We start from the raw sequence: 15386 nt of genomic DNA on the forward strand, positions 1-15386 counted from the left end.
AGCACTTAAAACACAGCATTAACAAAGTCAGGGGAGGCATCGCAGAGGCCAACATCCGCGTTTATCACTTCGAACCAGGGCCAACTCCAAACCACAACCGCCTCCGTGGTTCCGCAACCCCCACCCCCACCCCTTCCCGCGGCGACCCCAGGCACCGCCCGGTAGTGACCTCCGCACCGCCCCTTCACTGCCGGCATCCCGCCCCTTCCCGGCCGGGCGCAGGCGCCGCAGCGGGGCGGGGTGGAGGCGAGCGAGCGAGCCGCGGTGGGGAAGGACGTCCGCTCGGTCCCCCCTAGGCGCTGCCGGACACCATGCGGGTGCCGCCGCTGCTCCTGGCTCTCACAGCGCTGCTGGCGGCCCGCCGGAGCGCGGCTTCCCGCGGGGAGCAGCCGCCCGCAGGTAACGGGCGGGCGGGGGTGGGATGGGACGGGACGGGACGGGAGGGGAGGGGCAGGCCGACCGACCGATCTGTCTCTGGTCAGCACGGATCTCCTGAGGGGCGGCGGGACCGTCCCGGAGTGCTCCGTGACCGAGCGCTGCCGGTGGGGCCGCCGGCCCGTGTCCTGCCGCCGCCCTCTGCGGGCGCGGGGGAGTGCGAGCAGCCGGGCGGCGGCGAGGGGGAGCCGCGCCCCACTTTGCTGAGCGTCGCCCCCCTGTTCCCCGGGGCGGTGCCGTGCTGTCCCTCCGAGGAGCCCCGGCGCCGGCCGAGCCCGCTCTCGGTTCACCCTTACCGGAGAGGCCGTCTGGAAGCGCCCGCACCGTCAGACGTGCGGTGCTGGCATCAGCCCTTGTTTCAGGTCTTTGGGCGTCTTGTTCCGCAAAGCCAGAGCAGCGTGTGCATCGAACAGGCGTGCTCCACTGTGCTTTATAACTTCACATGTCCAAAGAGGCAGAGAAGCTGGGAATTTCAGTGCGAAAATGGGGAGCACGGGACTGGGGAGCGCAAATAAGGCATCGGGCTCGTGGCCTGGACCACGCGTGTGGGGGAACCTTTCGGCCAAGTGCTGGCGGGGTGACGGGGTGGCTGGCCAGCGGAGAGCTGTTTGTGCAGAGATGCGGCGAGTAAATTATGAGAGAAATAGTCAGGTTTCAAGTTTACATTCAAACTGGAACAGCTCATTAAAACCAGGGATTGCTATCCAAAGTCAAACGCGAACATGGATTTAATTTTTAGCAGTATTGAGAGCTGTATACAGGTGTTGCACATCATGCCCTTCATGAAAGGACTCGATATGGGAAGCATGCCCACACGTTAGATAAATGCAGCAGTGTTCTCCTGAGCTTCACAAACTAAGCAAGATCCATTTACCTGAAATGGTACATGCAGTAGGTCACAGAAATGCTGGCTGTGTGCCCAGGCTCCTTGGATTCTGCAGATGGAGATGTCCTGGAGTTTAGAGCCATACCCAGGTGAAGTGACTGAACTTGCTTGCCCTTGGGGATGGGCCACACCATATTGAAGTCTATTTAAATTTATCTTATGTGGACTAAGAGTACTAAAAATGGTAGTCTGCCTGCTTTCTTGTCCCTTGATAGTTTGCATCTTGACTATCCAGTTTGTATGAGTTGGTGGCTGATTGTCAATCTGTAAATCTTGCAGGGGAAACTCCCTTCTTTTCCACATTTGAGTGGTAGGGTAACTTGGTATGTGAAATACTGTCTTCCATGATCTGACTTAACTTCTTTTAAGGGTGTGCTTTTATTGCTAGTAAACTATGCCACTTTTACATTGCATTAAGCATTTTTAAGATAAAAAACACAATACCAGTAAATCACTTGTAAAAAAACCTGCTATAATCCAGCACAACACATGAACAGTTATCTCTGTGTAACAGTACAGGCAGTGCTGTGGTGTAGGTGATGTAGCAAGCTTCCTAGAAGCAAAAATCTCGTCTTTCTGCCCATGAGTGTAGTAAACCCTCAGCTCAAAGGAGCAGAATATGCTTCTGAGTTAGGTTTTGAAAACAAGCAGCATTTTCCTGGTGACTTGCACTCGGGTTGGTCTCAGCCAGTTATAACCATGCCCTTCAGAGACTTCATCATTTAAGTAAAAACTTAGGTTTTCAGTGAAAAAAAAAAACAACCATGAAGTGAATTCTAATTGATATATTCTAATTGAATTCTAATTGCTGTATATTAGTTGAATGTGTAATGACTAATACAATGTTCTTATCATGATTATATTGATGCAAGCAGATTTGTTGACTTACAGTGGAAGAGTTGAAGTACAAGGGGAAGTCTGAAGGATGTTTGTGATGCTTTCACACGCAGAATCACAGAATGGGTCAGATTGGAAGGGACCACATCTGGTCCAACCTCCCTGCTCAAGCATGGTCATCCTAGAGCATGTGGCACAGGATTATGTCCAGACAGTTCTTGAATATCTCCAGTGAAGGAGACTCCACAACCTCTGGGCAGTCTGTTCCAGTGCATGGTCATTAGCACAGTAAAGAAGTTCTTCCTCATGTTCATATGGAACTTCCTGTGCATCAGTTTCTGCCCATTGCCTTTTGTCCTACTGCTGAGCACCACTGAGAAGAGCCTGGCTCCATCCTCTTGACACCCTCCCTTCAGAGACTTGTAAACATTGATGAAGTTTCCTCTCAGTCCTCTCCTCTTGAGGCTGAAAAGACCCAGTCCTCTCAGGCTTTACTCATAGGAGAGATGCCCCAGTCCCTTGAACAACTTTGAACCCTCTGCTGGACCCACTCCAGGAACTCCATGTCTCTCTTGTACTGGGGAATTCTTGTACAGAATTTCGTTGGCAACAGTTGTATGATTTTTTTTTTTTCTTACGTCTTAGCAGGGCTTTCCATATGCCAGTAGTGTTATACTTATCTCAAGACTGAGTATGTAATGGGGCAATTCCCAGTCATCCTCACATTCTGTTGTAGGACACCATTTTCCTTAGAAAAGCCAGACAAGCTAGCAGGTGTTGCAACACCTCCTGCATTTCCTACAGCTGAGTGTCTAATGTGTTTGCATTGATGCAAACTGTGACTCCTCAGTGGAGCTAGGCACTTGTTGATGGGAACTCTCAGTCTCTATTTTAGTATCCTGCAAGAGGAGGTCTCTGGTCAAGATTACAGTATTAGAAGAAGATTTGGATGCTGTGGTAGCAGTTCAGGTGCTTTTTGCACATTGAAAGCCATATTTCCAAGGACATGTGTCATTCATTTGTGCAGCTAACTTCCTGTTATATGTGATAATCATGGTGGTCTTGATTTGTTCTTTTATGGTTCAGGTTACTGGCAGTCATAGCAATTGTCTGTCCAGCTGAAAACAAAAGCAAATTAGATGGTAGAAAGTTATATGCTTAGATATCATCTATTATAATGACTTCTCATCCATAATAAAAGTGAAGAATAGTCATAAAATAGATAAAACAATATTTAGCTTCTACTATTACATAATTTTTTTTAGTGTCCATTCTGTGCAACTTGCTGTGGTTTTTTAAGATGGTGATGTGAGTCTGCCTCTCGTCTCCATACAACTTACCATCTTGTGGAGATTTTTATCATAAACAGTGCTTTTAAAAGCTCCACAGAACAGCGTCAAACCTTTGAGCCCTAAGAAAATAAAATCCTGTCGTAAATAGAAGCTGTAAAAATGCTCTAAATACTATGTATAGTGTTTATTCTTGATTCTTATGAAATCATTTATGTTCATTTCACTAAATATTAAAAAAAAAAGCTTTAAATTTTACCCCTGGTCATTGTACTCCCTTCATTTGTAGATTAATTCTTTTTTGAATTTAAGATCTTTTGAGAACTTCTGGTAGAACCTTCTGCATAGAATTGCTGTTACATGCATTAATTTAAGCTTGTTTGTAGTAACTTTGTCAAGTAAGTACCATCAAGGTGCAGGAGTGACATTACGAGAGTAATGTATGTCCTGTGTTTCTTTTGGAGGGATAAATGAAAGCAAGTGAAGGCAAGCACATGCAAGCATTTCCACATACACTATGTGGCTTCTGCCACTTAGGAGAAGGCTGGGCAAGTAGCAGGCACAAAATTTCTTCAGCACTTTGCTGCTTGGTGTGTACCAGTCTGCCAAGCTCCCCACCAAAGCCAGCTGACAGGCAGTCTCCCTTCCAGCAGTCTGACAGGAGCAGAAATGGGCTGTTTAGTGCCTGGCCTGCCAAAAGTGTACATAGAAGGGGTGGGGTGCATGCTAACCCAGGTGTGCTACCTCGAAGGAGAACAGGGCAGAGGGCACAGACCCTTCTCTAACAGCCATTTTCCACTTATTGCCATGACAGGTGCTTTGTGCTCCTGTAGCCTGTGCTGAGGTCTGACCCCTTCCTGCTCAGATGGTTCTGGGCAGTGCTCCTAGCTCTCTTCTAGCCCCCAGATGGCTGTGCTCTGCTTTAGTACAGACCAATTTTGTTTGATTCAGAACAGATTGAAATGAGGATCTAAATGATTAGTGGACTATTTGTCATGGTATTAAGCCCAGCCAGCTACCAAGTCCCAAACAGCTGCTTGCTCACTCCCCCACCAGAGGGAATGGGAAAAGAATCAGAAGGGTGAAAGTGAGAGAACTCATGGATTGAGATGAAGTCAGTTTATTAGAGAAAGCAAAAGCTGTTCAGAACAAGGAATTAATTCACTGCTTCCCATAGGCAGGCAGGTGTTCAGCCATCTCCGGGAGAGCAGGGCCCAATCACATGTAATGTTTACTTGGGAAGACAAACACTATCACTCCAAACATGTCCCTCCCACTTTCTCCTTCTTCCCCCTGCTTTATATACTGAGCATGACATCATATGGTATGGAATATCCCTTTGGTCAGCTGGAATCAGCTGTCCCAACTGTGTCTCCTCCCAACCTCCCATGCACCCCCAACTTTCTTGCCAGTGTGGCAATATGAGAAGCAGAAAAGGCCTTGGCTCTGTGTAAGCACTGCTCAGCAATAACAAAAACATCACTATATTATCGTTACTGTGTCCAGCAGAAATCCAAAACACAGCCTCATGCCACCACTGTGAAGAATTTTAACTATACCCCAGCTAAAACCAGCACATTCTACCCCGTATCCATAACATTTACCTCATGCCCAGGTCCCACACTATTAGTATAGCTTCGTTAACCACCAGCACCCTTCCCATTCTTTGATATAATGCACAGGTATCGTTCCCTTAGCCTATGGACCACCCCTGCAAAATGTCCATAAAACATCTGTTGAACTCATTTATTCCATGACTTTTGGGCTCTGTTGTGATATTCTCTTGGGTCAGGAGGGGTGATGTGTTACTTAGTGAGCACCAAAGCCTGGTCAGGACACTGCTGCATTGCAACTGTTTCTTGTAAGGCTTCTCCGTTGTTTCTGATGGTTCTTGTTATAGCAATTCCTGTAACACAAATCATAGCTTACAACAGTTTAAAGGCACATTCATTACAGTCTTCACCCCTGGTCCTTTTGTGCCAGGTTATTGGGTTTAACATTGCAATTAACTCCTCCCCTTGTCCAGAGCCTGGCTGCAAAAATGGGTTCCTGCTAGAGCCTGCCATTAGTGTAATCCACATCATGGTCCTCCATGGGCTTCATGGGACAGCCTGCTTCACCATGGTCTGCAAGGGAATCTTTGCTTCCCCTGCTCCAGCGTGGTCTTCCACTGACAGTCCTCTTTGAACTTCTCCAGTGTGGGTCCTTCCCACAGGCTGCGGTTCTTCACAAACTGCTCCAGCATGTGTCCCTGGTGGGGTCACAGGTCCTGCCAGCAAACCTGCTCAGCACAGGGTCAGTCCTCCTTCAGCATCCACCTACTCTGGCATGGAGTCCTCCATGGGCTGCAGGTGGATCTCTGCTCCATTTTGGACTCATTCACATGTAACAGTACCTTCAACTCAAATTCACATCAAAGCTCCTGTCCAGTACAGGAACACAGAAAGCAGCAGCAATACCCTGGCCACCTGCCAGCCCTGGTGCATTGCTCTGGCTGTTATGAGAATGTTCCCAGGAAGGGAATACAGGAAGCTGATAAGCAGTATGGCAAGCAGTGAAAGCAACGAGCACTAGATTCTGATATACTGTCAGGAAAGCGAGCCCCATGGCAAGCACAAGGGCCTGCTCATTACTAGCTAAATAGCACTAACAGCTATAAATTTAATCTAGTACATCCCGATCCGATATGTCACTATCTCAAACCCTTCAAGTCCCATATTGGGCACCAAAAAAACCAAAGGAAATGCAGCCTTCAGAGACAGACTGAACTCTTTTTATGTGCTATTTTTCATCCTTAGCATTGACTTGCTGCCTTCTGAATCCACTTTTCAGAGTATTGGCTGCCTTTTTGTCACCTTTTTTTTCCTTTTTTTTTTCTTCACTGTGTATGGCTGCAGAGTCCTGCAGAAGCATTCTGGGTAGTACAAATTTCTCTGATCTTTTTTCCTTTGTCTTCATTTTCAGTGATGGTGAAAGCTAAGGAGAAGGACTTTTTTACGTCTGTGGGGTAATCAAAACTACTACCCTTTCTGGGTGGAGTTAAAGTGGATGTGTGAGCTCAGGTAGAGCACAGGGCTGGCACAAGGGAGGCACACTGTTTTCCCAGTCAGGGGCCCAGAAGGGACTGATCTGTTAGCGTTGCAGCTGGCTGTCTTTAAAATGATGAGTTACCCACTTGGCATGAATCCACAGCAGAGTTCAAGCTGTTGTCCCTCTTGGCCTATTGAAGTGGCTTAAAACTGGTTTCGTATGATGTATCACTTGCGGATTATAAGGATTAGTTTGTTTTTAATGGAAATCTCAAAAAGGAGCAAGCTTTCAAAAGATGTTTTTACTTAGGTTTTTTTCAGTCTTTTTAAGCTTTGAATTTGTGCTTTCTATCTGTATTTCAGTGTCTAAATGATGTCTAAAAGGCACATACAACATAAATCAACTCTCTGGCTCTTAGGGTCACTGTTGTCTCAGATAGCTGTACAGTAAAGTTTGCATTTGGATTCATCAGGCCCTATTCTGTTACGTGCGTTATTGCACTTCGAGTTAAATTCCGCTTTTGTGAACAGTGATGATGAAAGCCTCTGAGTATACAGGACTGCCTCATGGCCTCTGCCAGAATGAGAGAAGGAATTTTGGAGTTGCGTAACGTATAACTATCAGCTGAAAGGCTGTCTCATTTTTACACCTCTCAGTTGTCCAGTTCATTGAACTAATTTTTGCTGTTGGGCAATGAATTGCTGAAGCTCAATGAACAGCTAGAACATCTACATATATAAAAAAAATTAAGTCCTTCTGCATATGCTTTAAGAATAGATTTTATTGGATATATGGCTGCTTCAAACTTGTGTTTCGTAAGTACTTTCCATAGGTAGTATTATTCAGAAGTGAAAAAGATAGTCAAGTTTCAAACTACTATAGAAATCTTTCTTTATGTCCATATGGCCTGCATATGTCTGACCCAGCTGAGATTTGTGAGAGATGTGCAGTGTGGTGTTCTCGACTTGGGGAAGTGAATGTATTAAATAAGACAAGTTAGACTTGTTCTTCACAAGTTACACTTGTAGATAAAAGCAAGCCTTTTTGGATGTTGTGATGGATGCTTTTGAAGCAGAACTGCATCATATCTTGTGTGTAAGTAGTGGATTAGTTCTAACTAGTGTCTTAGTCTTAGAAGATACCACTAGCTACACTTGTTTCTGTTACTTTGAACAAAAATACAACCCAACCCAACATCCCCCTTATTTCTTAGCAACCTGAAATCAAGCAGCAGCAGATACTTGCAGTAAAAAAACCCCACTTCTGGTGGAGTTTGGCATTTTATTTCCGCACACATCTATTTCCTTAATGTCTGCTGTGCAAGTTTGCTAAAGATGTAAATGTGTACTTAATCTTAAATACATTAGTTAAGATAATTGCACATTGAGAAGATGTTTGATTATTTGTATACAGACATCCCACAGTAATCACACCTGCAGGGTCTTTGCCATGGCATATGGCAGCAGTAATCTGGATTGTTTATATATATAAATAAATACATTTCTGTCCAAGTTATAAACTGATGCAGGTGTGAGTTTGCTAAGATAAACTGTGCAGTTGCATTCCCAGGTCTGTTTTCTGTTAAATGCTCAAGTTCTAGGTCACCCTGTGACCATGCTTGTCTTTGCTTTTACCCCTCTCTTACTTCTACCTTTGCTTTCCAGCATTCCAGTTCTTTATCCTCAAAATCCAAGCACGTTTTAATTTCTTTTACTTTGCTTAAAAAAATTGTAACTCTGACTCGCCTTCTGTTCTTTTATTCCTTTATTGTCTGGATGTAGAGTTGCTGTCTGGAGTTCTTTTATGTTGTTTTACAATGCACATGCACATCTCAATTTCTGTGAAATTGAGTGTTCTTGCTGCCATGTCTATTGGCTTCTCTTCAGCCAGTATTGCCGTCTTACAAGGCAAGGTGAAGTGGGGATGGAAATCACTTCATTTGACCCGGAGGAAAACTAGAATTTGTTGAGTGTTCTGTATAATGCATCACAACATGAATTGCTGATTAGTTTTCTTCTCACTTTTTCCACACTTTCTCACTGTTGGAGTTTGGTCCTTGAGTGTTGCTGCATTTATCTTTATTATAAATTAAAAGGAGTTTTATGTTTAAAAGTGACCTTTGTGGCACTAGCTGATGTCATCATCTTCCAGTTTTGCCTGCTGAACAACATAGAACATGGTGTAATGTTTAAAAAAAAAAGAATTCTTCATCATGGGTTAAGTAAAACAGTGTTCATGTAAAGTATTATGCATTTTAATTGGCAATAGGCAGAAGTAGCATCTAGAAAGATTAGACATTAGAACTTTGAAAATCCACAATGTCCTCTGTGGTCTAGACTCTTGATTGAGTGAATGAAATGAGGCTGGGGTGTCCCAAGGCTCGATCTCTGGACTGGCTGGAGGAGAAATGATTAGAAGTCAGCCAGTCTGAGTAAAGTGGCTGTGAGCTGGACAATAAAGATCATTTGTTTAGATCCCTCTGCAAGGCCTCACATGCCTTGCGAAGGTCAACGACACCTCCCATTACAGTAGCACTGGCAAATTTGCCAAAGGTGCATTCAACTCCTGCATCCATATCATTGGTAAAAATACTGAACAGAACAGGCCCTAGGATTGAGCCCCAAGGAACACTGCTGGTCATGAGCCAGATGCAGCTCCATTCACTGCAGGCTTTGGAGCTCTGCCCTTCGGCCAGTTCTTCACTCAGTGCACTGTGAACCTGCACATGCCACAACTTGTTCAGGACGTGGTGAGGGACACTATCAAAAACCTTACTAAAATCTGGAAAAAGTATATCTACTGCCTTCCCTTCATCCACTAGGCAAATGACTTTATTGTAGAAGGATAATAAATCAGTTAAACATACTTTCACTTTGTGAACCCCTATTGACTGTTCCTGATGGTTGTCTGTAGTTTCCTGGGTTTTTCCTCATGCCCTTCTTGTGCACTGAGATAGTGGCTAGTGTCCAGTCAGCGGTGACCTTCCCAAACCTTTGGCAGATGATGGAAGGGTCCTAGTGTAACATCTACTACTGCCTTCAGTGCTCTGGGGTCAACCCCTTTTGTTAAGCGGTTTTATTTGTATAATAGTACACAAAAGTTAAATTTAGTAAGGCTAACTACACTGTGCCTTAAAACTGCATATTTGAAGTAACATTTGTGTACTTGACACCTCTTCTGTCAACTTGTCACCTTTTTCTTCATGTGGTTGTGAATTTGATGATTGTGTTTCTTTTTTTCCAATAGCTGAAATACCACTTTTGTACGTACTACATAAGCATAAACCACAGAACCATTTACGGAGTATCTATGTATCATACATGTATCAAACCCTGGTGGTTGATAGCATATCTCAGCCTCTGTGTATTACTTTCGGTAATGTGTTATATCTGTGGTCTTGCTCTCAAGATGTGAAAATTGTTTACTTTCCCTCAAAATATCACAGAGTGAAGTTGCAGCACTTGCTTTGTGAACAAGCAGCAGCCTAGAGCAGATAAAATATGAGTTACCTGTCAACATTTCATACAAGCTATATTGAGATTGCTAAAGATGACAAACTAGGCATTGAGAAGCTGAGAAGTAACAGTTAAAATTGGTTGAGTGACCTTCATTTCTTTTCTCTTCCTGTCATGTGACAGCCTTCAATAGTTACAAGATCCTGTAATTTTCCTTCCCCTGCAGCTGCTCCCTTGATATCCCTGTGTCACTGTTTGTGTTTAGAAGAGATACTTACTGCACAAGGAAAACTGTCAATGCTGCTTTTTATTTTTGTTCTGTTTTACTACATTGCCTCAGATGCTGTTTACTAAGTGTACCTTGAATGTTTTCTTGTATATGGAAGTACATTATAGCTTCAGGGTTCAAATTCCTTACAGATGTTTGTAATTCATTTTTCTCATCACATGTTACTGAAAATACTGCTGGAGTGGTAGACGTCATTGTTAGAAATTCATGTTGAATCCAGGTTTTCCCCAGCAGGCCTATTGTCTTTTGGCCTTGATAGTCCAGCTTTGGTGTCTCCCACCTCACCCTCCACTTACTCCAATTGAATTTCTGAACGGAAAGAGAAACCTGCAGGAGCTGGGCTAATCTCCTCTAACTTGAGTAAATTCATACTATCTGTCTTCCTGATATATCTGTAAAATACCAACATAGGGGTATAATCATCACTGCTTATGAACCTGATCTGGGCTATCTGATGGACTTACTTTCAATGGGCATGGGTTATTTGACGTTCTGGGTTGCAAACAGGATGAAAGCTGTCTCCGTAGGAGAGAGAATAATAAATCAGCTTACAGGGCTCTTATGTGTTTGTACTGGTGACAAACTAGTTCATTGAGGGGGAAGTATTTGTGATTTTTATGCCTACCATGTTGCCTTTTCCGAATAATTTAGGAGTGCATTTGACTGTTATTGTACTTGAATAGGTCTGTTTATCAAAGTACAATTGTTCTCTTTCTTCTAGTGCCTTCACCAACAGAGATTGTAGTAAGATCTGAAAATTTCAAAACTCTTTTGCATTGGCAGTATCCACCTGTGTCTGAAACTCCTCATTTTATTGTGGAAATCAAGCCTTACAAGTAAGTTCTTACCATTTTGTCATTTCCTGTACCTTATATTCTCTGGAAGCACATAAAAGCAGTCAGTCATTAAATTTCAGTCAGTTTTGTGTCTATGTAGTGAAGTCATGTAGGGTGAAGGTTGTCCAAGTGTAAATTAAGGCAAAATTAAGTCAAGTAACAGGATGGTTGAGGTTGGCAGGGACCTCTTGAAGTCATCTGTTCCAACCCCTTTGCCCAAGCAGGTTGTCCAAGACCACGTCCAGTCAGCTTTTGAATATCCCCAGGGAAGGAGACTGCGCAACCTGCTTGTGCAATCTGCCAGTACCTGGCCATGCTCACAGTTTTTTGTTGTAGGAAGTGTATTGTACAGTATTCTGCAATTGAAATTGTATTAACTATTTCTTGGTCTGTTTTACAGTTTTGGTGACTATAAAAACATCTCAACTTGTGTGAACACTTCAGCTCATTTTTGTGATCTCTCAGGGGAGATATGTGAGCCTTATTCATCTCACTGGCTTCGACTTAAAGCTATTATTGGGTCACAACAGTCTGAATATGTTGAGACAAATGAATTTATTTTGCAAAGGCATGGTAAGTTGCATCATAACCTAAACCTTATAATTTTTTCCCAAAATTTAGAAAGTTAATAATTATCCTTTTTTTGTTGTATTATTGTGTCTCATTTGGGAATATCTTAAAGCCGGGATGAAACGAAGCCTGATGATTGTTTAGTAGGATTCCATAGTACTTGTTAGCCTTGATGCTGTGGTATCTGAATATTTATTTCAAAACATCTAAAGGCAAGAAGGTGATGCTGGTGGTGCACTCTGTGAATCCTTTCCTTATTCTTCCCTGCTGTCCCAGACACCAATTTAGGGCAGGAAACTTGTCACCGGACACTGTGGACCTTTAGGCATGACTGAAGTAGTTATGCCTTGCTTGACACTGTAATGCCATGTACTGACAACTTTGGTACTGGGTACTATCTAGAAGCTGTGGGATATCACTGTACCTGGATAACTAAGTTACCGATTCTTCATGTAAATCCTTTGGGCTACTTTGGGAAAAATCAGTCTTTCACATCAATACTGTAAAAGTAAATTTTGTGTCTAGAATCCAGGCCATTGCAGTACCGTGTGGCAGGCCCTGGCATTCCATGGACAGTGCAAAGGAAATGCTACAGAGTGAGGAAAGACCAAGAGAATTCCTCTCATGCTTGCTCCATTCTCAACATACACCTTTCAGGCAGAATGTGGCCCATGAAATTCTCTTACTAGTGCTATGCCTTAGATAGAGCTGGATTTCTGCAATGCTGGAGCTGAAGGAGTGGAGTCCCTCTTTGTTTTCTGCTGTGATTCCTTCCCCATTCAGTAGTCCTATGACTTGAAATAGGGGCTGCTTTCTAGTGTTTGACTAAGGGACAGAAGTCATAGTAATAATGCTGAGTTTGACAGTTTGCAGAAACTTGGTAGCCGTGTATGGAGAAAAAAGTCCTTTTCCCATTGAACAAGAAACTCGTGTTCGGTCAGATCATTAGACACCAAAAATTCAAAGAGGCCATTGCCATGGGAAATCAGGTTTCCAAAGTACTGTTCCTCAAGGTGAGATGTGTTTGGCTTTTTGTGTAGTCTTTGTTTCAGTACAATATTGTTTTTAGCCGAGGTGATTTATGGTGAGATCTAGTCAGCAGTATCATGTTTGGTTCTTGTTCATGTGTATGTAAAATTGCTGCTAGTCTTTTCTGTTGTCAGCTGAATTTTTATGGCCTTATGTGTATAGGAGAGTTGAGTTGCTTAACAGTGGAATTCTTCATGGACAATCTGTTTCATTTTAGAGGCCAATTCATTAATGTATCCAAATGCCTTCACTGCTTCTAAGCAACAGACAGGTCTGAGCACAGCTATGCAATTTAACAGCATTGAAATAAACGTGTAATTCTTCTCAAATCTCTGATGAAGTTTGGAAAGCTAACTGTAAATAACATACTTTATGTTAAAAGCTTTGGCCTAATGGTTCTATGGTGCAATGTCTTGCAGGAAAAATAGGACCACCAAAACTGAATCTCTCAAGGCATGGTGATAAAATCGTGGTTGATATTTACCATCTTTTATTCCCTCATTCTTGTATTGAAGACATTTATTTAAAGCTCGAGTACCTGGTGACTTTTCGGAAGAGTGAAAATGAGGTAAGTTCTGAAAATAAAATCTCAAATTAAAACCACTTGTTTACCGTAAATGCGTAAACAAGAGATTTACTCCTATGACAAATGGAGCAAACAGATACCAAGAAAAAAGTTGAAATCCTAAAATGTTGAGTGCATTACTGTGAGATATGTAACTGAAAGGTCTGGATTTTAGTTGTCCAAATGAATGGTTTTTAAAAAAAAATAGATTATTGCATTAGCTGTACACAAGATGGAGTTACTTGATTCCACACTATTGTTTGTACATACATGCTAAAATATTGGTAACTTTACTTAGACCCCTTTCACTTGTCTAGAGAGACCTTTCATTTAAGAAAATTACCTTTCAAGGTATTGATAATAGTTTATTTAGCAATCATGGAGGGTGAACTTGAGAAAAATTATAGTAGGTATGTTTACTTACAGTTACCTTTTTCATATGCATCCTGGTTCAAGTTTTATAAGTGAATTAGGAATGTGAATCTAGACTATGAACAGCACAAATTTTAGATGGAAAATAGCATGTTCTGATCAAATATAACATCTTAAGGTAGCCAGTAAGCTGATAGCTGAAGTTCACACAGCTTTTGCAAGGGATATAGGTAATGTAGGAAACACATCTAATAGTGTTTTAATGTTTTTGGAAGTGTTGGAAGGTGCTGTAACATTGTTCTCTTGAGTCAAATCATATAATGTGTCTTCTGGTTTTTTGCAGATTGAAGAGTTCTATGCAGACAATTGTACAGTGGATAAATGTAGCCTCAACATTGCAGTTCCTGCTGAAGGTTCTACTTACTGTGTTTCAGCAAAGGGAATTTTTGAAGAACTGATGATTGGCACCCCATCAGAGGAAAGCTGCATTCTTGTTCCTGTCAAGCAGACATTGAGTAAGAGGATTTTAAAACTATAGTAAGAAAATACTGAATCTGACCAGAGATCTGATCTAGCAAGTATTTGAGCTCTGATATAGCCTTGGGATGCCTATGGGAAAATAGAAAAACAGGGAAAGTATGATCATTCTTTTCCAGATGCACTTTGACAGTTCTAAAGACCTTTAAAGATCAAGTACAATTTTCAAGTAACCCTGACATTTTTGGTTGCTTCTTCTGCTTCACTGGCATCACAAAACCTGTTTCCATTGCACCTGATCATTGATGTAATAAACAAATAACAAATGAATCATTCACTGAGTTAGATGTGGGGGGTTCTGTGTCTTCTAACTCACTTTTTGCTCAGTCTCATCACTGTATGCAGACTTTTGAGTTTGAAGCGACTATAAACTTGTGGTCATGAAATTTGTCTCTTAAGAGAACAAAAGGCAGCTAGTGACCCAACTTTATATCTCTGATAACCTCTTACAAAGTTTTTAATATTACTTTATTATGGCCTGAAATTTCAGTAGAGAAAAGAGATAAAATTGATAGAAGCAGCTGTGCTTTTATTGTACACACAAGAGGTGCAGTATGAGTGAGGGGGAGGACATTAAGGAGAGTCAGACTAGTGGAATCTTACTGGTAGAAGTTAAGAATTCTTTATTTTGGAAGATTTCGCATTTTACTTTTATTGTACATAAACTATGTGTAATTAGTTAATATGCTGTCACAGGGAAAATGTACAGATCTCTTCATCCCCATCTGTCATCTCTTAAGGAACAAAAAATTAGTTATAAAATTCCTTTATTTCTGTAAAAACATGATTATATTTATATAAATTGAAAATCTTCTGTCATGCTAATTTTTATTTAATCAGTTAAGTTTTCTTGAGTAAGAAAAGATAGTAAATTGACACATTCACACATTACAGCTAAGCATTCTGAGCTACTACAATTTCTGAAGTTATTCTAAATGATACAGCAGGAGCTTGTTTTTCCAAACTTCCTAGTAGATTTTGCTTTAACTTCTTAGGTGTACTATGTATCATCATTGTGTGTGTTATTGGGAGCCTGAGCGTAATCGTGATGGTATATTGTGGCTGCAAGAGACTAAGGAAAAAGAACATAAAGCTGCCTAAATCTTTGGTAAGTTCAGACTTCTTATCTGCATCAGGTTTTTAATATCCAACTATTTAACTTGTATAACTACCACATCTTTATGCCTATCTCTTTCTTTGTTTGTTTGGGAATTTGTTTTTTTTTTTACCATGGTGTAATAGATGTTTAGAATTTA

At 41.9% G+C, this 15386-nt stretch overlaps 1 protein-coding gene across 3 annotated transcripts in view; it reads left to right on the forward strand.

Moving 5' to 3' along the window:
- The first annotated feature begins 215 nt into the window (after nucleotides 1-215).
- IFNGR1 (interferon gamma receptor 1) overlaps nucleotides 216-15386 on the forward strand; it is a 32465-nt gene continuing 17294 nt past the window's right edge. For 2 of the 3 annotated variants that reach the window (XM_032682974.1, XM_032682972.1), the window contains exons 1-6: nucleotides 310-399; nucleotides 10943-11057; nucleotides 11446-11630; nucleotides 13076-13224; nucleotides 13937-14108; nucleotides 15126-15238. In XM_032682974.1, the coding sequence (XP_032538865.1) occupies nucleotides 312-399; nucleotides 10943-11057; nucleotides 11446-11630; nucleotides 13076-13224; nucleotides 13937-14108; nucleotides 15126-15238 (822 nt within the window). In that variant the 5' untranslated portion in view covers nucleotides 310-311. Of the gene's footprint in view, nucleotides 400-10942; nucleotides 11058-11445; nucleotides 11631-13075; nucleotides 13225-13936; nucleotides 14109-15125; nucleotides 15239-15386 lie in introns of all 3 variants that reach the window. The other variant, XM_032682973.1, reaches the window with a different exon arrangement.

The sequence above is a fragment of the Chiroxiphia lanceolata genome, chromosome 3 (assembly GCF_009829145.1).
Source record: "Chiroxiphia lanceolata isolate bChiLan1 chromosome 3, bChiLan1.pri, whole genome shotgun sequence".
Classification (NCBI taxonomy): Eukaryota; Metazoa; Chordata; class Aves; order Passeriformes; family Pipridae; genus Chiroxiphia; species Chiroxiphia lanceolata.